The 23915-nt window shown below is 43.9% G+C and overlaps 1 protein-coding gene across 4 annotated transcripts in view; it reads right to left on the bottom strand.

Annotated features, from left to right (window-relative positions):
* CSMD1 (CUB and Sushi multiple domains 1) overlaps positions 1-23915 on the bottom strand; it is a 1661506-nt gene that overhangs the window by 12904 nt on the left and 1624687 nt on the right. For 2 of the 4 annotated variants that reach the window (XM_067022448.1, XM_067022450.1), the window contains exons 55-65: positions 23285-23473; positions 20463-20636; positions 19488-19670; positions 12930-13106; positions 12107-12286; positions 9658-9831; positions 8846-9019; positions 7075-7148; positions 5920-6031; positions 3959-4138; positions 2662-2706 (exon numbers count right to left, since the gene is read on the bottom strand). In XM_067022448.1, the coding sequence (XP_066878549.1) occupies positions 2662-2706; positions 3959-4138; positions 5920-6031; positions 7075-7148; positions 8846-9019; positions 9658-9831; positions 12107-12286; positions 12930-13106; positions 19488-19670; positions 20463-20636; positions 23285-23473 (1662 nt within the window). The remainder of the gene's footprint in view (positions 1-2661; positions 2707-3958; positions 4139-5919; positions 6032-7074; positions 7149-8845; positions 9020-9657; positions 9832-12106; positions 12287-12929; positions 13107-19487; positions 19671-20462; positions 20637-23284; positions 23474-23915) is intronic. The other 2 variants (XM_067022447.1, XM_067022449.1) reach the window with 2 other exon arrangements.

Genomic DNA, 23915 nt, shown 5'->3' with positions numbered 1-23915 from the left:
ACTACTGTGAGATGCAAATACGCATCTGTCACCTGGTCAGAAAAATCCTGTAGGCGCCAGAGCACACCTATTTTACCAGGTCTGGCAAGGCCGGAGTGTAGGGTGAATTGGGACTCCCAGTATTAGGTTAGATTGTATCGGGCTTAATAAATACATTAAACTGACCTGGAAAATCACTACTGCTACTTCATTTAATATCTAAGTCGACTTACTTTGGAAAGACTTAGGAGGCTCAGCAGAACTGACAGTGAGAATCTGTCAGGAGGCTTCTGCCCTCAAAAAGCCTGCATCTCAAAGCACCACCATGACTGCACAGACCCAGCGTATGAAGACAGAGATGTTTTATTTCTTGAGGTCTTTATTTTGTAAGTAGAGCCAATCTCTCATCTCTCTCTTCTACTCTTTAATCTCCTTATTAAAAATAGTCCAGTGTTGGTAAGAAAGCTAGATTAAGTGATGTCAGATGGCATCGTTTAAGTTCAGAAACAAAAGGCAAAAAGTCTTCTTAAAACATTACAAGTCATCTGGGACAGCAATTCTTGCAAAGATTATTGAGCTATTCTCTCTTTTCACCGGTTAGAAAAAAATTATTTTTCACATTTCTGCTAATAAATATGCATAAAATCCTGATACTTTTACAATATTGATATAAAATTTTCCAGGGCAATTGAGATAAATCTACATCAATGATGCCACTAAATTTCTATTTGCTTTTTGTCTCGTGACGTGTAAATTGTTTAACAGGACAAGATCCACCATGAGTGGAACTGGCCAGAACATATCGTTGGACTTCCTACGTAGAAAGAAAGATTTGTGCCTCCCTAAACATATTTTTTAGCAAATGCACTTATGGCAACACGTGAGGAGGACAAAGCATAGTGTCCCTTTCCTTTCCAGTCCCACTGGCCACTGCGTCTCCCAGACAGGCTGACCCTATAAAAGACATCAGCCAGCGACAGAAGAGTCGAAGAACAGATGTCATCACTTCCTATGGCTTTGATGGACCCAACTTCCTAAGAGTAATCATTTTAAAAATTGACTAAGTCTGAAGCGGAGCTATGACACAGGCACCTGACACAGTTGCCGATTGATCAGTGACACTGAACAGGTCCGCCCGTCATCGGCAGCATCGCTGAGCCTCACTCTTAATCAGCAAGCCCCAAATGCCTTGTGGGCCTTTTCTAAAATAAACAGCCTTTAAAACAACGTCGAGATTGTTTTCCCTAATCAGAACGCATACGCTCAACCGGAGCTGTGACTGCACTTGTCTGGGCCTCGCATTAGGTCCCTCTCGTTGGTGGATCCGAGTGGGTCGGCCCGGCTGGTCTGCCCAGTGGCTGGTCTGTGTCCCGCTGTGACCATCGGGGCCGTGAAAGATGATCTTTTGGGGCCTCTGTCCTCTGACCTGTTGCCGGTGGTTTGCAGTGTACGGTAACCACCGACAGGGGAGGTGCGAGATTGTGCCTCTTAAACAAAGACCCCTGTTGAATCAGCACTTCCCTTCAGAGAGGGGAAGGCACGCTGACGGGGTGTCTGCAGCTTCAGAAAGAGCCTGCAGACTTTTCACGACCACCGCAGCAAACAGCACAGGACAAACACAGCACCAGCACCAGCACCAGCACCAGCGCCGACTGTGTCATTTGATTGAAGAAAATGTTGCCTGTATAGAGCATTGATTTCTGTATTTGATATGTATAAATAACATTTACATAGAATACTCCAGAAGGTTTTTTTTAAGGTAGATTTTATACTTCATGGTGTACATTGGATGGATTTCGTTAACTATGCTGGAACTTTTTGCCTCATCTAAGAATTAAATGCAAAACCCAGCCCTGTTACTTAACTATAGCATTGCACGCACTCTTTCCACCTTTGATCCTGGAACGGAGCTTTATGTCTGAGAAACAAGTGCAAAAACCTGAGTAAGGAAAACACCAGAAAAGGGACCTTATATATTTATAAATGTTTTCTGTTTCTGTTAAACATTTTTTTAAAGTTTGACTTACATTATAATTTGGGGACACACTGTATTGTTTAAATATTCTCCAAGTTTATAACATAGACACAATAGGTCAGGTGATTTGGAGTAAAGAACATCTTCGTTAGGAAATAAAACTGCATCTGTCCCATCTGCTATGGTATGCGTTAAGCAAGGTACCACACACAACAAAAAGCGATAATTAACATATTCGGAGGCAGAGGATGTCTGAATTACGGAGACACTTGGGGAAAAAAATGGAGCCCCGCATTTGAATTGCTCGGATTCACAGCTGATGCTGTCATAAAGCGTCCTTTACTGTAGCTTCCTCATTTGGAGGAAAGACTCGCAACCCTCTTTATAAGGCTCTCCATTATACCACATTTGGGGTCAATATTTGATGTCCGTTTCTGCCTACAAAATGCCTAAGCCACCTTTAAATAAAACAGCGTGTGACAAGGACAAAGGTTTTCCTTTTAAGTATTATTCCATTAACAAGCCATAGTTATGAGAGAAAGAGGAATCTGTGTAGGCTTGGTGTTTTAAATAATTGAAACATTAACTTGTTCATCGACTAATGGAATCAGAAATTTGCATGTTAAAATTTGTTTCACTGCACAGAGTATAGTAGAGAACAAATCCCTTTATTTGATTTAAATCTATAACTGTTCTGGTATACAAACCTGGAGTTTTAGTAACTGTTTCATTAACTTCTCTCACTCCTTTACCTACAAGTAAAAAGACAAATTATCACTTTCAAAAAACATTTATTTTCGAATAAGTTTGAAAAAATGTCAAATTGAAGCAATGTTCCTTTCTCCAGATTTCTTGAACGCACAAAATAGGAATACCTTACACATATCCATTTTAAACCCTTATATTCACAGCAGAACATCCTTCGCTTTTGTGGGAAAACTGAGTTTCGTAGTGGAAATCAGTCTGGATGTGACAGGCGCATTTCCATCTAGTGTGTTACAACAGAGAGCCTTGTAAATGAGGGTTTATACCCCTTTGTCATTCCTGTTTGGGATCTGCTGCCCTCAGCTGACAGGTAATATACAAAATCACTAGGCCTTCACAACCCTTCTCGGGTTTCCAGGTCCCCAACCCAATCAGTGAACCCACAAGTTAACAGTCAATAACATCAAAATGTTTCCCTGCAGAATGCTTAACTTGGTCTATCAACTTAGATTTAACTCATAATCTCTTTGCTTTTATAGTTTTGCATCAAACTACAAATTATCACTTTTTTAAAGTGTGTATTTTGCTATTTCTGAGAGAGAGGGGCAAGGGAAACATAAGTGTCTTAATTTCTAACGTGAGAGCTACAGACAGTCTCCAGGAGACTAAAGCTAAAGGCACAGGCTTTATCACACTCACTCTGTAATTTCTGTATGTGCTGCCGCGTCCTCGCTGCATGGCTACGCTGGGTTTGGTGGCGAACCTGAACGGTTAGCGGCCGTCAAATCTGACTCAGTTATTACTCTTATTTGAAAATACACAGGTTTGTGAGCTCATTAATGCATCATTTCCGTGTTATTGCTTTTGTGTCAAGAACACATAAACTTATATTTCACCGCCAAATAGCTTGTAGTCTCAAAAATGAGACTTAATTTTATACATTCACCAATATTTGGTGATATTTGCCCATTTTCATTAAAAAATACATTTTCCAAAAATATACTGTGTATTATTTTCCTTACAACTCAAAATGTGTTTCTCTTTGGCTTAAAATGTGATTTGCAAATAAGGAAATCTGCATATCTCCTTAGTCTGTGCCACCACTGTAGCCAACACTGACTACACACATGTTCGCACACACAGCTCACACACATTAAGCACGGATTTGGCCGGGGTGATGGACATGGCCTCCAAGATGCTATTTCTTGTGGGTCTTAAACCTGGACACTAGCCTGATGGGCAGCTGACACTCACCCTTGCTCTGCAGGGACCCACTTTCACTTCTCACCAGCGACTTACTTTTACAGATAGGTGACTTCCCTGTCCATCTCATGTCCGCTTTACACGTCCGGTGCTCAGATCCACCCGCGAGGAAGAATCCCGGATGGCAGGTATACACTAAGGTGTAACCAAAAGTGGGGAGGTCGATGGCCCTTACGTCCGCGTGGGCTGGCGTTTCAGGCTGGCGGCAGGCGTGAGCTGAAACGGGATTTAAGCCATTAGTGTCCGCCGTAGCCTTAGCACGTGTGTCTAAGGCAGTACAGCAAAAAAATTGGAAATGGCTACGAAACCAGTTTACCGTTTAAAACTGAGCATACAGGAGCTGTACATATCACCGACACTGTGGTCTCGGCAGCTTTCAGCACAACAAAGCCTCGGTGTTTGCCAGCTCTCCCCCTCCCCTCCCCCTCCCTCCCCCTGCTTGCCCTCCTCCTCCTCTCTCACTCCCTCTCTCTCTCTATCCACCTATCTGTCTATTATATCTATCATCTATCTATCCACCTATCTATCTACTGATATCTATCATCTATCTATCCACCTGTCTATTGATATCTATCATCTATCTATCTACCTATCTATCTATTGATATCTATCATCTACCTATCTATCTCCTTCGCTACATATATGTGTGTAATTATGTGTAGAAATTTAGAACAGAAATCATAGCTTTAAAATAAATACTTCTAAAAAAACAAAATAAACAGTTCTGACATACTGTTAATATAAATAATATGTTAAATTTATTAAAAGAGCAGTACTTTAAACTAAACACATACACATTAAAGTGTATTTTTAAATATGCTTTGATTTTTGTCCAATGGCAACTAGAAAATTTACTGCTCAGTTAAACGAAGAATTAATTTTGGTCAAAATTCGATGTGTGTTTAGAAAATTAATTGAAATATACATTCTTATTATCTTTAAAAATATCATTTAGGAGTAAATAAGGTTGTAATGTTTAGGTCTCAACTTATTCTTTAAAAAGTGCACAGTTATGTGTCAAATAAAGGACTTGGCCAATTATTATAAGTTTACATTATTAAAATCATGAATGTAATCATTTTAAGTATCCTAATATTTTGCACTTCAGCAAACTTTCAAGGTAATGAAGACCTATTAGTTCCACACACAAACACACACACACACATGTGTATATACATACATAGATGTGCGTGTGTGTATCAATATAATATCTCTCTATGTCATATCCCCGAGTAGAGATTCAGAATAGAGATGATACCTTTGAAATAAATATAGATCTTATAATCCTGATACATAAATACACGAAAATCACACCTCATATACTATAGAAGATTTTTGTATAACATCGTACTTGTCTTTATGTCTAACCTAGTAAGAGATACTACGTTGCACTAAATTGGTAAAGGGTGAAAAGTTGATTACTAATCATTCATACAACATTTCTCCTAATTCTCATGATTAAGTCACAGAATAAATTTTGGTCCTAAGTAACTATCTGAATGATCGATTCATATATAGACTCCGAAAAGAACACTTCAGACCTTTCTAGTAATATGCTGACGTTATCACATGATTTTTAATAACCTGAGGTGAACGTACTAGGAGAATGACAGCACAGGTAGGTTTTCTCTCCGTGAATGTTAACTACATTATCCCCAGCTCTTCGGTTTGGGGCAGTTTCTCAGACTTAAGTGCCTCGGTATCAGCCGGAGGGCCTGCGAGCTACAGACTGGACCCCTCCCTCTTCTGCGCTCCGCCCCCCCACCCCACCGGCCCCCAGAGCCTCAGGTCCTGCGGGTCTGGATGGGATGCGGCTCAAGATTTGCATTTCAGCCCAACCCCAGGTGATGCTGCTGCTGAGAAACAGGAGTTTAGGGAACTGAAAACAATCAAACAAACAAAAATAAGTTCCTCATTATTTCCCGGGCAGGTAAAACACTCCCCAGCTGCCGGAGGGTAGACGGGTCCCTGCCGACTCGAGCAGGGGTCGCACTTACGGATGCACTCTGTCTGGATGCCGCTCCACGTCAGGTTCGCCAGGCAAGTTCGCGTTGTAGAACCTTGAACGTGGTAACCTTTTCTGCACCGGAAAAACACCATGCTTCCAACCTGGAGGGGAAACCCAGTGAGGAACCGCTGAAACCAGGGGTGACCAAAACTTGGGTTTCTTATGGTGAGTCAGTGAGAACGACACACACATGTAGTATATTCCAGTGTTCTGATCTGTTTGGCCCTACATGTCTATATGCCAGAAGATGTCACCTGAGCCTTCAAGGCCACATGTGAGCCCCAGCATAAAATGTGCTGGCTTTAACCTACGTCCTTGGCAGGGTGTAGGAAGGCCGTCAGGAAGGGGCCAGTGTGCATCAGGGCCAACCAAACGAGAACATTTTAAGTTTCAGGAAAAACGGGGAGAAGTGGCTGAAGAAAAAGGACTTTTATTCTAAATTATTCTAAATTATTAAAAGGACTTTTATTCTAAATTAACAGAGGGTGCATATTTAGCTCTGGCTTTCCAAGCCATCTGATCAGAGACCCCTGAAGTCACTCGATTACTTAAGATGGTTGAAACATTGCATTTCAAGCTTCATTACTTTCCATCTTTAGGTACTTCTCCAATATTCGTGTTAATGTATTTTTAATTTAAAAAGTCAAATGAACATTCAAAATAGTCAATATTGAGCCTGCTACCCACTCTTAGAGTTATGAGAGATCGTACAGAGAAGAGACGCCACATAACCTAGGAACCCTAGGCTATGGCGCTTGAACACATTTTCTTCTGTTTTTGTCTCCAGAATTTAATACTATTCACCTATTCTATCAGGTCACCAAATGGGGTCTTTTTATTTGTAGCTCTTCAGTGGCAAGTCACCCTGCTTTGAGATTTGCTGTGTCAGTTCAGCAGACAAAAAGTACAAAAATATGCCTGTTTTCAAATGGAAATTAATATAGCAGTTAATACTGTGTGAATGAGATCCATACAGCTATCTCAGTGTTGACAGTTAAAATAACAAGCAGAAATCCTCTCTGAATGAATTTTGTTTGGGCAAATATAACTTGAATCAAATACAGTACATAAAGACACACATAATGTTTAAGTATCAGGTTCATTTCAACATAGAGACAGACATGGTGAAATGAAAATGGAGAACCTCATAGCCTCTTGAGCTGTTCTGTAGCCCAAACTGTGGGGTGCCGGGGTCTGGGCAGGTGTTGTGAGCAGGATCTGAAATTCACAATTAAAACAAAAATTAGAGAACCAGGTGTGGTTATTACAGGGATTCTAACATTTTTACTAACAGGTCGCATGAAATTCAGAAAATTGTGTTTTGTCAAATGTGCAAGATGTTTTGAACAAAAGTTTACAATTAAATTGCTATTTTTGCCTTTTTTTCAGATATTGTCTTTAGATATTAATTTTTAGTGCTTTATCAGACTCTGAATTGCTCTGTGTATTATTTTCTATATCAGAATAAGCGCATTCTTTTCCATTCTCTGGTTTAATTTTTCTCTACTGATGTATTGGTTGGTTAATAATACATTATCTTCAATAATTATCTGTTATGATCATTTTTTAAGGATTTATTAATTACCATCTCCTTTGGCCATACATTACATTACTCCAAATGTCCTGAATTAATTTTCTTCAAGATTTCAAAATGAGCAGTATACTTAATGCTTAGAAACAGAAGCATATAGTAGACCAGCAGTGATAATTTTCCAAAAAATGTAGTATTTCAGCCATCAGCGCACACTTACTTCAGCTTTACTATGGCTGCTCTCCACTGCTAGTGGGAAAACAAAATAGATAACTTTTTTTTAAAAAGTATGTTTTCAAGAGAAACTAACCTATCAGGGGAAGAAAAACATTTTTTTTAAGTTTTTCAGAAATAGCCACAGTAAAGCAATAGTTTAAACCAAATGGCAGTAAACATTAACTAGAAAAGGCAGTGCTTCAATGAAATTATTTCCAACACTGTATTTTTTTTGGTTCCTGAATATGTATTTTTTACTGAAAAAATCATTCGTAAATTAACATACAAAAATGTACATACACATGAGTAAATAGTGTAATGACGAAGGACTATTTTTTGTAAAAAGTGTTTTTTAAAACATCTTTAGATTTCAGTGCAAAAATGTACCCCTGGCACCTCTGAAGTGCCACAAGAGCAAGCTCAAACAACCGTGTTAAGTAGATATCATGTAATTTCTTAGAAAACAACCAAGGATATACATCACTAATTGCTTGCTACGTGTCCCGTGCTCAGGAGAACCGGGCAAGCCGGAGGACCCCGGCGTCCCCTTGAGTCTGCGGGAGGAGCTGGAAAAGAGGGCTCTGAGTGGAGAATGGAGGGTTCGGGTCTCTGCACCGCTGCGGAGTGACTTTCGACCACTGTAATTTCTACCCGAACCCTTTCTATGAGACAGAGATTAGGTCTAAAAATGAGGGGTTAGGCCACATAGAGAGTGTCTCCCGACTTGCAGTTTCATTTTCACGTTGGAAAGTCAACAGAGCACAAGTGTCCCTGCAGCCCTCTCTACCGTGGCCAGTGGTGCGGCCAGTTTAGTGGGGGGAGGGGGGCAGGGAAGCAAAGGCTCAGGTGTCCCTCTGGTGCCACAGCAATAGCGGCAGCTTCCGCAAAGCGCTCTTTCCCCTGCAGAACGCAGCTGTTGCTTGAGATGGGCAGGAGACAGAGGGGCTGGGGCAAGAGGACAGACTCGGGGAGCGATTCGGAAGCGACTCGTAGCGTGAACTGCCAGCGCGGCGGGCACGACTTGAGAGAGGCCGCCCATCAGTGTAGCTGATTAGCGCCTACGCAGGGCGTTACCTACAAGAACGTTATCTACGTGCCCACAAACGGTCCAGCTGTAAAGTGAAATGTCCTTGTCCCCGAGCCCCTCGGGCTCCCATGTCATCAGTACCGATGCAGGTGGGCTGCGTGCCACTCCACGTGCCGTCCGCTCGGCAGAACCTCCGTGACGACCCCACCAGGATGAAGGGAGGTCTGCACTGGAAGAAGACTTCAGATCTATAGGTGAAGCTTTTCCCGCTGAGTCGTCCGTCAGCGGGCGTGCCCGGGTCTCCACAGAACACAGCTGTAAAACAACCGAGACACGAGACTCATCGGCTCGCGTTCTGTGTCCCTGGATTAGCTTAACCCACTAAACTCGTTTAGCGAGCTTCCGTCAAATCTCTAGGTATCACCATGAAACCAACAAACGATGAGAAGGACAGAACCTGCCCTTGGGCAGCGCAGCGTCAAACTGGAATCTCTACCTACTGTAACGCGGCGATACATCACGCACGCACGCTCTCTTCCTCAGACTGTAACCGAGGGTGTGCGTGCCGGCGATCTGCAAGTGTGAACGGCGATCTGCGAGTGTGACCAGCGATCTGCGAGTGTGACCGGGGATCTGCGAGTGTGACCGGCGATCTGCGAGTGTGACCGGCGATCTGCGAGTGTGACCGGGGATCTGCGAGTGTGACCGGCGATCTGCGAGTGTGACCGGGGATCTGCGAGTGTGAACGGGGATCTGCGAGTGTGAACGGGGATCTGCGAGTGTGACCGGCGATCTGCGGGTGTGACCGGCGATCTGCGGGTGTGACCGGGGATCTGCGGGTGTGACCGGCGATCTGCGAGTGCGAACGGGGATCTGCGAGTGTGACCGGCGATCTGCGAGTGTGACCGGGGATCTGCGAGTGTGACCGGGGGCCGGTTCTCCCGGGGACTTACGCAGGCACTGGGGGACCTCTCCTTTCCACACACCACGGCCTTCGCAGGAGAGGATGGCGGGGTGAGAGAGCTGGAAGCCCTGGGCGCAGCTGTAGCTCACGCTGGCGCCCCAGCGTAAATCGGATCCTTCCACTTTCCCATCCTGGACCGGAGGAGGTGGACCACACACGACAGCTGTTTCCAGAGAGCACACGGGGTTCAGCATTCGAGCGTTTCCACCACAACCATAACGACCAAGGACTAACAGTTTCATTTTACCCGCGATGCAGATGACATCTACAAAGGGCTCAATTTTTTAATAGAAGATTACTGAGAAAGACAGTAAATCAAAATAATAAAACTTTTCCCCGATATTTCTTCATTAATTTAGATCAAGTCCATAAAAGCCAAGCAAAGTCAGAAGATAGCACACTGTAAAAGGAAGTGTGGGATTAAACACAACAGTCTCGATATGTATACGACCAAGAAAGAAAGAGACTGCTGTTCGATTTATGCCTTTTTATGTTACTTACCAGAGACAAATCCAGTCAGAACGTGGTCCCATGACATGAGTACAGACTTTTGAATTTATATATACAGATGGTAAGAATTTCTCCCTCTATCTGTATTTTTTTCTTTATGTAAAGATAGCATATAATTTCCAAAAGACATAGTCTGTTGATCCATTTGCTGAGGAATTAAAAACCAGTGTTTGCATGGTTGAAGATTCTGTAAGAAACCACTTGCCAGTGTTTTATCACCATCTAGGAGCTGCGGGCCGGAACACGGTTCTCACGAGTGACCCCCCGGCTGGCGCTGGCGTCCACCTTTCCCCCTCTAGCCATTATTCTAAGACGCCTTGTCTAAAAGCTTCCCTGAAGATCCAGGAGCTCCTCGACTTTTCGCACTGGAGGAGGTTTGCCAGTGACAGTCCAGGCAGCAGAAGGCAGCAGGAGGGAAGCCTCACCTACATTTTCGCACCTGCAGTTCCTCACGGGCATTCGCACGCGAGAAAGACGCACAGACCCAGAGCCGCTCACGCGCAGCCGGAAGCTGGAAATGGGCCCTCTCTCGCCATTCTACCTTCTCTCTGTCTTTTCAGCAAATATTTCTGGAGAATCCCTATGTGAAGGTTGGGGGAACGTGGCTCTAGACAGACGATGCAAGTGGCAAGGCCCCCGGGTGGGAACGGGGGCGAGTGACATGGTCCCACGGAGGGGAGGACAAGGGCGGCCAGCGGGAGAAGCGTTCAGGCGGAGCGACAGGCCTCTTCTGCAAGGCCTGGCTGGCCACGCAAGTATTATTCATGCAACGGATTCTAGACAGAGGGACAGAGACCCACACAAACATATGAAGTCCCGGGGCCCGACACTCTATGGACAAGCGCCGCCCACAGCTCACGTGGCTGCGACAGTCCCAGCACAACTGTGTGAGCTTCATCAGACTAACGTTTAATACCTGCTCCGTAGCGGCGCCGTATTAGTAACTGCAGATGGAAAGGAGGATGGAAGACAGGGGTCCTCGCCCTCCAGTGGGAGGAAACCAGGGCGCGCCCAGAACCGCCCGGGCCAGAAGGGTTGGAAACCCTGCCGTCAGGTGCGGAGGTCTCACCTGCGCCTCACAACGAGCTCTGCACAGACGACCTGTCCTTCAGAGCCCTCTGAACGTGGCGCCCTCCCCACTAAGGCTTAGCAGCTAAGAGCTGCTCCAGCTCTCAGCTCACAGTTTTCATCTGTCTGTCGTCTAATGAAGAGTAGGGCGCCCCTTTTCCACGGTTGATCACCGCCGGCTTCCACACCCTCCCCTCGCCCTTCCCCTCTGGCCCAGCTGACGAGAGCCTGCAGGCTTCCTCTGGTGCCGGCGCAGAGCCCCAGCCGTGCAAATCCAGCCCCGGCGCAGCTGTCACCCCCCTGCCCCCCTGCTTCCCTCAAGCCACGCAGACACCTTGGGCCCGCTCTGCTCTCCCTGGAAAGCCTGCTGTCCAAGTCGCAAATCTTTCCATACCGTCTCCACACCACGTGGCATCGTAAAGTCTCCACATCCGAAGCCCACAGAACATCACGCACTGACCATCTCTGCCCCTGTTCTGCCTTATTTGATGATTGGCTTCTCTCTCTGACCTGACTCTACATCCCCATCGTATCTGCCACAGACTTAACACGGCCACGTTCACCAAGAGAGAGCAAAGCTGGGGTTCTCAGCACAGACTCCAGAGGGGGTGTGACTGCCAATGAACCCCGATGTCTCCAAGCCCTGATCTGCGGTCCCAAGCATTTACCAAAACCCTCTGTGAGTCAGTCTCCCGTCTGTAAAGCGGAGATTAAAGTATTAAGAAAAGGAAGTGATTTAATATTTGTGAATGAGTTTACGAGATTGCCTGGCACATAGAAGGTCTACAACAGATGCTTGCAAAATGAAATAAAACATAGCTCAATAAAGACTTCTATATGCGTGAGTAAAACACACAAACCTTTGCAGGTAGGTTTGCTGTGATTCCACACGCTGTCTTTGGTGCAGCGGATAGTGGAGGACGTGGCAGGTTCCATGGTGTAGCCGGGGTTACACTGGTAGCTGACCGTACTGTTGAAGGTGAAATCTGTCCCAAACTGGATGCCATTTGCCAGTGTACCTGGATCTCCACAGCTTATGACTAGTCAGTGAAGAACAAAAAAGAGTCAGAAAAACACATTATCGTGAAATGACTTATTCCCAGTTTCTAGTTAAGTGACTCTCGTTAAGCTGTTATTCAGAGTGGTTTAGGCGTGTGTTATTACAGCAACACCCCCCTCTCTGTTTGACAGTTCTATTGGCCGGCGGTCAGGAGGCTGCGTATTGGAACCGCTTGTGTCCAGCCCACTGGTGGTCGGCTGTGCGGGTGACAGCTGGCACCCATGTCCAGTCCTGGGTCGGGCGTGATGAGGGGTCAAAGCACAGCGTCAAGCGCAGAGGCAAGGGGCACAGGCTGCGATCCGAGAACCAAGCACCTGCCCCATTTCCCTCCGGCTGACGGGTCTACAGAGAGAACAGACCTTGACTCTCTCGGACCTCAGTTTCACAATATCCAACCCAACCAGCCGTGCAAAGCATCTTCAACCATATAAATACGAAAGTGAAGAAAAATCTAAAAGTACTTAATAACTGGCCCTAATATCAAACATATGTATGATACGATATAACCCCGTTTCCTCTATGGACTAAAACAATCAGTACAGCACTGTAAAATCAGTTTCTTTCCTCTGTCAGGTAGGTGTCAGTGTGATGCCCCGGACCCACCAGGGCAGCAGGCCACTCACGCGTGCAGTCGGGGGCTGTGCCCGTCCAGGTCCCGTTGGCGGTGCAGTGCCGCGTGGTCAGCCCCGAGGTCCTGTAGCCGTCCCAGCAGGCGTAGACCACGGAGCTGGAGAACAGGACGCCGTCGCTGCTGACGATCGTGCCATGGGTGGGCGTCCCCGGGTTCCCACAGGACACGGCTGTGAGGGGACAAAACCGGGCGCCCAGAGAGACCCGTCACCACGTGAGGAACCTGCGAGGCCACAGGCCATCGGGGTGACAGACTGCTCGTTTACTCCAAAGATCACAGGACGCGCAAGCATGGGAAACTTTTCACACGTATTTTACTTTAAGACTCATGCCATTCTCTCATGGATGAGTTACAAACGTGCAAGCTACATGCTTGTATTATCTTCTCTAAATCGCATTACTTCCAAACAGATTAAACGATGAGTTAAAGCAATGACAGTTCCAAACCATGGTAGTCTGAGATTTAACACGTTTATAACAAACAGTGAGATGATCATGATCTTTTAAAGGGTCTGTATGATACTAGCGACTCAGAATTGTCTCCCTCTTGCAATAGCTGAGTTACAAAAACCTGACCTGAATCGGGTCATATTTTACATCTCCAGGACAATTCATTTGAAACAATAAGGGATGCCTGAGGACCATGAATGACTACACTTAACCTGTTCTGTGAAACGGTCTCCTCGATGTTCCCCGATCTCCGGGCAGCTGTGTTAACCGGCTTTGGGACGGCTGCACCGTAAACCTCTCTCCAGAAGACTGCAACGCCACGTACAGGCACGAAGACTTCAGCTAACGCTGGGCAGCGTAACAGACCTACACTCTGAGTATCTATCGTATGTATTCCTTTGTCAGTGAACAAGGAAACTCAGCCGCTGCTGGCTGTGTTATCAAGGTGAAGATTTTCACCTGTAACAGGTTTTTTGCCTTTTTCAATTAAACCCGTTTACAATAAAGACGGTTATTTTTCCTCCTTAGCCTCCCATAATAATGCACAACAGGCAGACATACAAAGAATGTGAATTTTAATAACAACAATGTATCATCTGTTCTTTTTCTGAGAATGACCAAAGTATTTGCAAATACTCTTTCCTATTTAATTGCTCTACTTTCAAATCTAGCCTTGAGAATAAAGACACACGCTTCTTAAAAACGTGAAAGAAAACAGACTGCAAAGTAAAAGCCACTATAATGGAAGTTTAGGGAATTCCCTATCATATTATGTTTAAAAATGCACATACTCTCAGGTTGGACTACATCTTATTTGACAGATAAAAAACACACACGCTGGTGCTTCTATGCCTGTGCCCACATTGGACATAACTAATCAATTATAACCTTCTTCCCTGATGAGTCTGGGTTTGGACTTACAATCCCTTCTAACACACATTTTCAGTAGTTTCTTGGTTGGCATTTGAGATGAGATATATTTATCAATCCTGAAGCAGAGGATACCTAACATTCTCTAAAGCTCAAAAGTTCTTTGATGGCTGTGACATAAATAAAAATTTCACATTGCAAAACTCCAAGCTGTTGGCCTATTCAAGACAATTCCTCGTCCATTCAACAAACACTGATTCATCATTTCCTGTGCACAGTTACTGCACACCTGTAGGAGTGCAGGCCTCACAAAGCAGAGAATTATACTGATCCAATTCCTAACAAAAGACACCTGCGTATGTCATTATATTTTACTCTAATCATATCTGCTATTAAAATCTATGTAGCAATTTTCAAAAGTGATCTGTGAAGGACTAATGCTAAACTAAAGCAGGTCACTGTTGAAAACATATTCAACTTAATATATTGTCAGTGAAAGAATGTCCATCATAATAATGACATCCTAATGTTTATAAAGTTCCCTCAAATATTGTATCCTATAAAATCAAATTCAGGGTTAACTTTTTTTTTCTTGACAGGGACACTTTCACTGATGGCTTTGCCTATGAAAATCAGGGTTAGAAAACAGAGTCAACATAGCTGTTTTTACATCAAGGTCTTAATGTTGTAAGACATACGGGGACTATCACTAAAGCAAAACAAGAGATTAAATGTAGGGTCACTAGGAGGAAAACAAGATTTTTTTTTTTAAATTACAAGTTAAAATTTCTTTTAAAATACGTCTTTTTTAAAGTACATTTGGTTAATGTGACTCCTTTTGGTAAAAGATTATTTTCTTTTAATCAATTTATAATAAAATAGCATCATACTTATTCCAAATGCACTTTATTGTTCATAGATATCAATACCATTCACTTAGCGTGCTGTATTAGGAAGATTGCTATTAAATTGAGTCAAATAGTTACAGGTTTGACTCTCTGATCATACAAGTTAAATAAATGTTAGCGATCAATTCAAGTCCTCAACACGTAGTGTCTTCACTGTAAAATGGGTATAAGAAAGAGAATTGCTCCCTGCTGTTGTAAGATTACACATACCAAGTGCAAAATGCCTAGTAAACAACCTGGCAGATTAGTAGTAGTACTGGTATTGTTATTTTCATTATCATCATTTCAATCCCATTTTAGTCCATTACCTGAATAAAAGGTCACCTTTATCATAATCTCATGGGAAAGAGGATTAAGAGTTACCTAATGCAACTAACCCCGAAGACGTAGTTATATTTAAGCAACTTGGTAAGATATATCCTCTTGAAAAGTAAGTCAGTGAGCCTGTGACGGACAGATGACATGGCTAACAAAAGAAACCATGGCTTAAAGTGATGAAAATATATTATAAATTTAAGTTCCTTGATGTTGAAGAAGTTTTAAAGTATTTTTCTTTTGTGATGCATGACTCCTCCTCTTTATAATGTATTGAAATATCCATCAGGAGCTAATGTTTTTAACAGATTCAGAGAAGGTAAATTATCAGGAGGGAGGTGACCTCGGTTAGGGGATTGAACATATAGGTCATGGCTAACCTTTGTGGCAATGAAAAAGTCACTGATAACCCCATTTTCTACAAAAAAGAATATGTGCCCCCTAAGAGACCTACGGTAACAAGCGAGAAAAGATATAAAGCAACAGATTCTCCAAAAAAGTTTTAACACCTCTACATGTGGAGAGGGGGAGTGGGAAGGGGACTTAGTCACATATCCTACCCATCATTTGTTGTTTTAGCGAGTGTAACACATGCTATTAATTATGTAGCTTCCTGTGATTTCTGTACAATGCAACTTGGAAGTAGCCAGTTTTGTGGGGCATATCTGAGAGATATTTTTAGTATTGAAACATTTTAGTAACTCAACTTCTTTCTGTATACAGATTTTAAGGTTCAAGTTTATAAGGATTTTATAGGAACCCTTTGAATTTCTGATTTTGATAAACTAAATGCTATTTAACTCGGACTATACTTTGTATAGTCCGAGTTAAGTACATCATGAAATGAAGTCCAATTAAGCTCTCCTAATCAAATAAATGAATTCCTTCATGCTGTGCTGGAATAAAGCTCATAGTGCCGTATCCCAGCAACAAAGTGAGATTTGCATGGAAAACATCACTCACTCTCAACCGCTTTTTTTCACTTTTTAAATTTGCAAGAAACTAAAGTGCTTGAGATAAACCCAATACAGAATGTACAGTCTCAAGTAAATGACCACCCCTAATAGCACAGAATGTATCTAAGGGAGGTTTGTTGAGCCTTGGAAGCTATGTTTCCCCACCAAATTTGGTTAACTTTTAACCAGTATTTTTTCAAATAATTTTCTGCACCATCCTCTCCTTCTCCTCTAGAACCCCAATTACAAATACATTAAACTGCTTGATATTATCCAATAGGAAATTATTGTGCTGGGATGGTTTCTTCTCCATCTTCTCTCCCTCTGTTTTTCAGACTGACCTGTATCCAAGTTAACTGATCCTCCTGACATCTGTCACCTGCTTAGTTGATCCAGAAAACGTTTTATCAGATAATGTACTTTTCATTTCCAGAGTTTCCATTTGATTCTCTTTCATTATTTTCATTTCTCTGTTGAGATTCCCTGTTTGAATTCTATTTACTGTAAAGTCATGAACATGTTTTTAATCGCTTATTTAAATCCTTATGTGTGTTTTTCAACATCTGGGTCATCTCAGGATCAGATGCTATTGGTTGGTTGGTTGGTGGGTTGGTTGGTGGGTTGGTTGGTTGGTTAGTTGGTGGGTTGGTGGGTTGGTGGGTGGGTTGGTTGGTTGGTGGGTTGGTGGGTTGGTGGGTTGGTTGGTTGGTTGGTTGGTTGGTTGGTTGGTTGGTTGGTTGGGCTATGGGTCATATTGCTCTGGGTTGTGCCGATGCAGTAACTGTTTATTGTATGCTGGACATTGTGAATGAATTATTGCATGGAGCGCGTCATTCCTTTAAAAGATGTCGGGCTTTGCTCTGGTGGACTTTTAAAGCACTCATAGACCTTTTGGGTCTTGTCATCAGTTTCATTCTATTAGCGGAGAGCTAGTTAGTCTGAGTCCTCACATGATTTGCTCTTAGCTCTAGCCTGTCCCCGATTTTAGGGAGTGGTACCTATTCACAATGCATGGGCTCTCTAGGTCTCCAAGAAGTGTCCTGAGTGTACAGTGTCTCTCAGTATGGTGTGACTTCTACTATCACAGGTCTGCTCTCCGCTAAGAAGGTCTGTGCGTCACTGAGTCTCACACGTGCTTGTCGGCCCAGCCCTCAGCTGAGTCACCTGTGAACACACCTACAGAATTCTGGGGCCCTCCCATTGTCAGTTCCCTCTTCCTGGATTCCCGTTTCTGCAAATCCCATTTCAGTAACCTAAAACGATTTCTACCTCATCACCTCACCAAGTCACTGTACCACCTGGGTTCTGCTTCCCAGCTTCCCAGCAAGAAAAATGCACAGAGTGACAGCGGGGTTATGGAGCTCACCTTATTTTTCTCCTAAGGAACATAGTCACGCCCTGTCTGCTGTTTAATAACTCACGTAATTGTCTCATGTATGTTGTTGTTTTATAGTTGTTCTCCATAAGAAGGTGGGCCTACTATCGTTTAATATGTCATGGATTGACATGGAAATCTTATTTAATTTTCATAATGTTCAAATACTTCTGGATCAAAAATTCACAGGTGTGGTATAGAGAAAAGGTTAGATGGGGTGTAATTGTAGATTACAGAGGTCATGTGTAACTTTGAGGTACTATACTATAGAACAGAAAATGTTCTGGTTTTGGTGAGAAAGACATGGTCTCATGCAAATTTTAATATTCAAATTTCTACAAGAGGGGAGGGAACTGAGAGTGAGAAAAGTTCTACTAACTTATAGTCACATACTTCAGTCAATAGAAATGGCGTCATCCTGCAAATCACAGCTGCAGATGACATTTCCCCACAACCATTTAGTCATATTTGATTTAACTTCTTTAGGGCCTAATCTTAAGATTTACATTAACTTGATTGTCAAGAGGCAATTTGGAGTCAAACATGATCTTGGATTATCATGTATACTTATCTCTATACGGAGAGATAGATAGGTCTTTGACTATAATAACCAGGATAATCTTTGACTCTCAATGAGAGGATACACACACACATGCATGCATAGGATTGGCTTATTCATGTATATCATTTTATATTATGTAGACTACATATGATACAGTTAACTATGTAAAATACAGTCGGATTAGATACATGCATATTATATTCTACTTATCTATATAACACCTACAATAAAATGAGCGACAGTACAAGGAGAGTTGACAAAGTAGGGAAAATAAAGATTAAGGGAACTTGATCTATATTTCTGGTGTTGATATTGTGTGAGTTTATTCAAGCTGATCAAACTCTATGGAAAAGTGTTTCATACATGTAAAAATAGGTAATTAATTTGTGTAACTGTGTTAGACTTGAAAATTCAGTCATTGAGAAGTTTGTGTGCAAATGTTAAAGTCTTATCTGTCCGAATTCTGACTCAGTTATTTTCTAGACTCTGAACACACTCGTGACATGTCAGCTCACCTTTGCTTAAGACAGACATTGCCGTGACATGGCATCGTGTCCACAAAGAGCTGTGGCATTTTACTGGTATTACTGGTATTACCATTTCCTATCATGCCTCTTAAATAGTACAATAAAATATACTCACTCCAAAATATTATACAGAAAGTAACCTGAGAACCTTCTGCAACACAGTGCTCTGAATAAGGGCCACCAACAGACTGGAAGTGACATGTGAGCAGAAACCTCCTCCAGCCTGCAGGGAGCTCCCAGCAGTGATTCACTGCACCCTACTCACAACCCCTTCGCCTCAGCTCTCACCGCCAGCAGCCACAAAACACTGCAAAGTCACACAGAGATCGTCACCAGGAGAAGACAGACACCTCCTTTAGACCATGGACTTTCGAAGGGTAAGGACAGTGTCATATGATCTTTGGAACAGTCAGGTATCTCCGTATGCCCAGCTGCGCTGTTTGATGATTCTCTTATACGTTTGGGGGGTAAGTAGGTTAACTGTAGAAACAGTGTAAACCTGTCGGATTTCTGTGGCATGTTACTGGTCATTTTAGAGTGAGTGGCCTGGGTTCAACCTGAAACGCTGCCTTTCAGGCTTGAACTTACCCTCGCACACGGGCTGCAGTCCCGACCACGACCCGTTGAGCAGACACGTTCGCTCTGCAGAGCCCCGCAGCTGGTAGCCCATTTCACAAGAGAAGCGGAGAAGGCTCTTGGCCTTAAACTCATCTCCAAGCCGAGAGCCATGTGCTGGGGTCCCCGGATCACCGCAAAATCCAGGATTATTTCCTGTGGAACACAGACACGTATGGCAATACTCAATGCTGTTAGACTCGTTTCAAACAGGGCTGTTAGGTTTAAAGGGAATGAAACTTTACGTAAATGTGTATCGAACTTGGTTACAGTCATACAGCATTCTGGAAATCTCGTGAGAAAGGTTTTCTTTATTACAGCACAAAAACGGAAGATGCTAACGAATTGTTTCTGTGTAACTAAAATCAAAATAGCTTATTAAAATACGGTTGTAATAATAACTGATATTCTTTAGAAGAAATAAAATACTGGGGATGGTAAATGCGGGAATTGCTCGTTGGAAATGCTGGTGAGGATGCTGACGAGGAGACGGAGGTGAAGGTGTGTTGGGAACGAAAAAAATCAAATGAGAGGTTTGACGCTTCTACATTGTGTCAATCTGCTGAATATGTTTGCTTATTATGTTTATATATTTTGTTTATTATGAAACATTCATGGAAGAATTAAGTTGATATATTTTCCAAACAGGATCGATTTAACAATTGATGACAGAGACCGGAGAGATGTGGGAGAATTGAGAGGAAGCTCAGAAAAGGAGGGACAAACGGGGGCAAACTGAGTCAAGGCGAGCAAGCTTCCTACTCGGGTGCTAGGGAGACTCCTGCGGAGGAAGATGTGCCGTGATAGGCGTTTCAGGGGAAGGAAGACGAAGACGACGCTGACGCCAAGTCATAAAGGCGCACTTGGCTGGAACGCAATAATGCCAACTTCAAAGGACGGCGCCGCTACCCAATGTTTGGAATGAAGAGCTGACTGCGTCACGCCCACCTGTGCAGTGGGGCGGGGCTCCGCTCCAGCGACTGTCCTCCTGGCAAGTCCTGCGGCTGCTGCCTACGAGACTCCGGCTCCCTTGGCATGAGTAGTGAACCACGGCCCCCGATGTGAACAGGTCTCCAGTTAGGATGGCGTTGGCAGGGACCCCTGGGTGTCCACACGAAATAACTTAAGAAAAAAATCAAATCAAATCAATGAGTACATTGTTCCTGTTAAGCTGCTTTGTATTGGTCAGTGTCCCTTAGAGACTCATACAATCATCACCTATTAACAAAAAACACCCGAATACACTGCACATCGCTGCAATGCCCTATGGGTAAGAAATGCCAACTTCCAGATGACCCTCCCTCTACCCTGAATAGTCACGTTACTGAAGTCCACGAAGGGGTCCGTCAATGAAGTTTTTGTTTGTTTTTTATTAGGTTAAGATAGCTTTGCTTAAGGTAGAAATTGATATTTATGTTCTCAAAAAAGAAAGTCACTCTATCTAATTTTTTTCCATTTGCCCTTAACTGTATCCTAAATAAGCAGTGTTACACAAAATGTTAGAAACTAACATAGATTCACCAAAACTATTTCCATTATTTCTGCAATTAGTATGACAATCATGCTTTGCTTGGGGACAAAACTTGGTCAAATCTGCTTCCTCTTCCAGTTCCCATGTCTAGAGAGACCATCTAACAATTTTTCTTTGAATAGGTGGCAATCTAAAATGTCTAAGTAAAAAAAAATAATAATAATAAATTACTGATTAATATTTTCCGCAAGTAGTCCACTCATTTCTTTATAATTATACCAAATCAGGCCCATCATCTAATCATAATTATCCCTCAAGGAGGAAAATTCAAGAATCCAGATTACCATAGGACAGTAGAGACATCTATCCCTTTCTATAAAGTCCAAAATTAGGGTTAGCCATGGGCAAATTTTATACCACGTACCAACAGCTAACTGGGCTGATGAGGCCAAAGAGTATTCAAAGGCTCTGCTGGTTTAAGACCCTCGAGGGGCCGCATTCGGCCACTGACAGCCCCAAAGTGATGCCAGCCAGAGGGGCAGGTCTGAAAGGTTGGAAGCATCACCCGTCCCGAGTCACATAAGCCCTCCCCTGAGACTGTCTTACACTGACATCCACTCAAGGGACAAGAGGAGTTTATCTGCGGAGTCCTGAAAAGAAGCTAACTAGAGCTGCATCAGTGCAATTGCTGGTAAATGATCAGTTCCAGGGGAAATGAACGAGAAAGCAATCAGTGGAATAGTATAACGGCAAAAACAGAGATGGAGGGTAGCTGCTGCAGAGCGTGCGGAAACAGAACGCTCCTGCGCGAGCGCGTGTCCCCAATTCAGGGTAATTCCAGCGGCTAATGACCGCAGCGGTGGGGAGTCGCCCTTGGAAAATGAGATCCGTTAAAACCTGGCTCCTGGAGGTCGGAGCCGCCGGCATCATTGCACCAACCAGTACAAGCCTCACAGACACCAGGCAAGAAGCAAGAGAAATCTTCGGGGAGAAAAGCAGACAAAACGAAACGAATTTCTCTGAAAAATCTCCGTGTGTGAAGGCACAGAAAACCAGACAACATAAAGCCTGACGAGGACTGAAATACACTTACAGATGTGCTTTGTCATGTGGCGTGTACGTTTGTTTTTGAAAGCCATCGCTCTCTTTCTCTGTAGAAATTCGCTGTTTTGCTACAGTTAGAATTTGAGACAGGTTTCCGGGTAGATGAAAGGGCTTTGTGGGACCCTGACTTGCGGGGAAAAAAGTCTCCAGCACCAAAATCCACTCTGAAGACGCCGTAATTGTCACAGGTAAAATGGATTATCACTTTTTTCAGTAAGTTCAATTTATAATGTGATTGTCATTTCCTATTTACTGTACCCACACAAAATGAATACTAAAAAGATCAGGATTGTTTTGTTTTGTTTCTGACTGATTTTTAAAAGGCCAAGGAGAGTGACTCCTTTTCCTTCATTTTCAGACTATGTTTTAACAAGACCATTCTCTCTGAGCTAAAGGACAATATGATTTTTCAAGTGAAAGAAAGTAATACTATAACTCTTTGGGTGAAAAAGAAAGTGTCCTTGTGAACCTGTATGGTCTAAAATGTCCTGTTAGTCGGGTTTCGAGGGGAGCCGTGGCGGCGACCCATCATTTGCCTGCCCTGAGCACCCCGTTCTCCACGGCACTCCGCCCTCCTCTGGTTTAAACCTACGGGTCGGGAGGAAGTTACGGCCAGGACACTGTCTCTTTTATCACGTTCACATCAGACTGTACCACGAGCGCCGACGAGACCCAGATTAGGCCCCGCAGAGAGCGCCACCCTTCCGGCCACAGATACTCGGTCAGTAGAAGGAGACTCCGTTTAGAGCCTCTCGCCACTATTTCTGAACCTGGTCCAGACGGATGCACGCTGTCGAGAGATTCGGGGTGTTGACAGCGGCGCCGTCTGGAGGCCGCTGGCCCGTCCGAACCGGCGGAGCAGCCTCCCTGCTGGCCCGAGGCGGGGGACGGGCGGTGCGAGCAGACGCAGAGGCGCCCGTCCGGGCGGAGCCCGCGCGCCAGGCCGAGGCCGCCTCCCTCCGGGCCCGCGTGGCGAGCACGCCGGCGCCCCCGCCCCGCTCTCCCCGAGAAACGAGCGTGAGCCGCGTTTGGGGATTTCTGGCCACCCTCTGAAGTTGTCATAATAATACAATTTGTGGTGGGGGCGGGGGGTAGAGAGAATTAAAGATCAGTACCATTTTGAATACTTGAAAAAACCCGTGTTCTGTTGGTGGTGTTCTTACACGGCTCTGTGGCCAAAAGGACCCTCACTTACCCAAACACCTGGGCAAAGAGCGATCCCATAAGCCATTTGCCATACAGGTTAAGGCAGAAGATCCCAACAAGTAAAATCCCTTCTTGCAGTGATACACGACACTCATTCCGTATTCAAAGCTCTCGGGGGAGTTCTGTTGCTCGTGACGAACAGCATTTTCCACAAAGCCTGGGTCGGAGCAGTTCACCACTGCAGAGGGAAGCACGGGGCACGTTACTCAAATGCAGCTCTGCGCGTATAAATAAAACAGACAGACGGGCGGCGAAGGCTGCCCCTCCTCGTGGTCTCAGGAAGTTGCGAAGACGACAGCATGACAGCCAAAGCTTGTGAAATTCTGTACCCTCGACGAATTCCACGTCCTGCTTTGGGCCGTTATGCTTCAAAAACGTCAAGCAATATATCGGCTGCTATAGCACCTTGAACAACATGAGGCCGACAGCCTTTAACTGTTTCCTAATAATAGGCTTCTTCATGTAAGGTCTAAAATTCGTTTCCCTGATTAGGTTTTTATGTTATGAAAATGTTAAAACAGAAACGGCTGAAGTTAGTCTACATATTTGTATGCGACTGTGATACTTCAGGATAGCCTGGGACACAGTCACTGATCACCACCCCGCCCTGACACGCACCA

Source organism: Kogia breviceps, chromosome 20, assembly GCF_026419965.1.
Source record: "Kogia breviceps isolate mKogBre1 chromosome 20, mKogBre1 haplotype 1, whole genome shotgun sequence".
Classification (NCBI taxonomy): domain Eukaryota; kingdom Metazoa; phylum Chordata; class Mammalia; order Artiodactyla; family Physeteridae; genus Kogia; species Kogia breviceps.
This window is presented reverse-complemented; position numbering and strand designations above follow the sequence as displayed.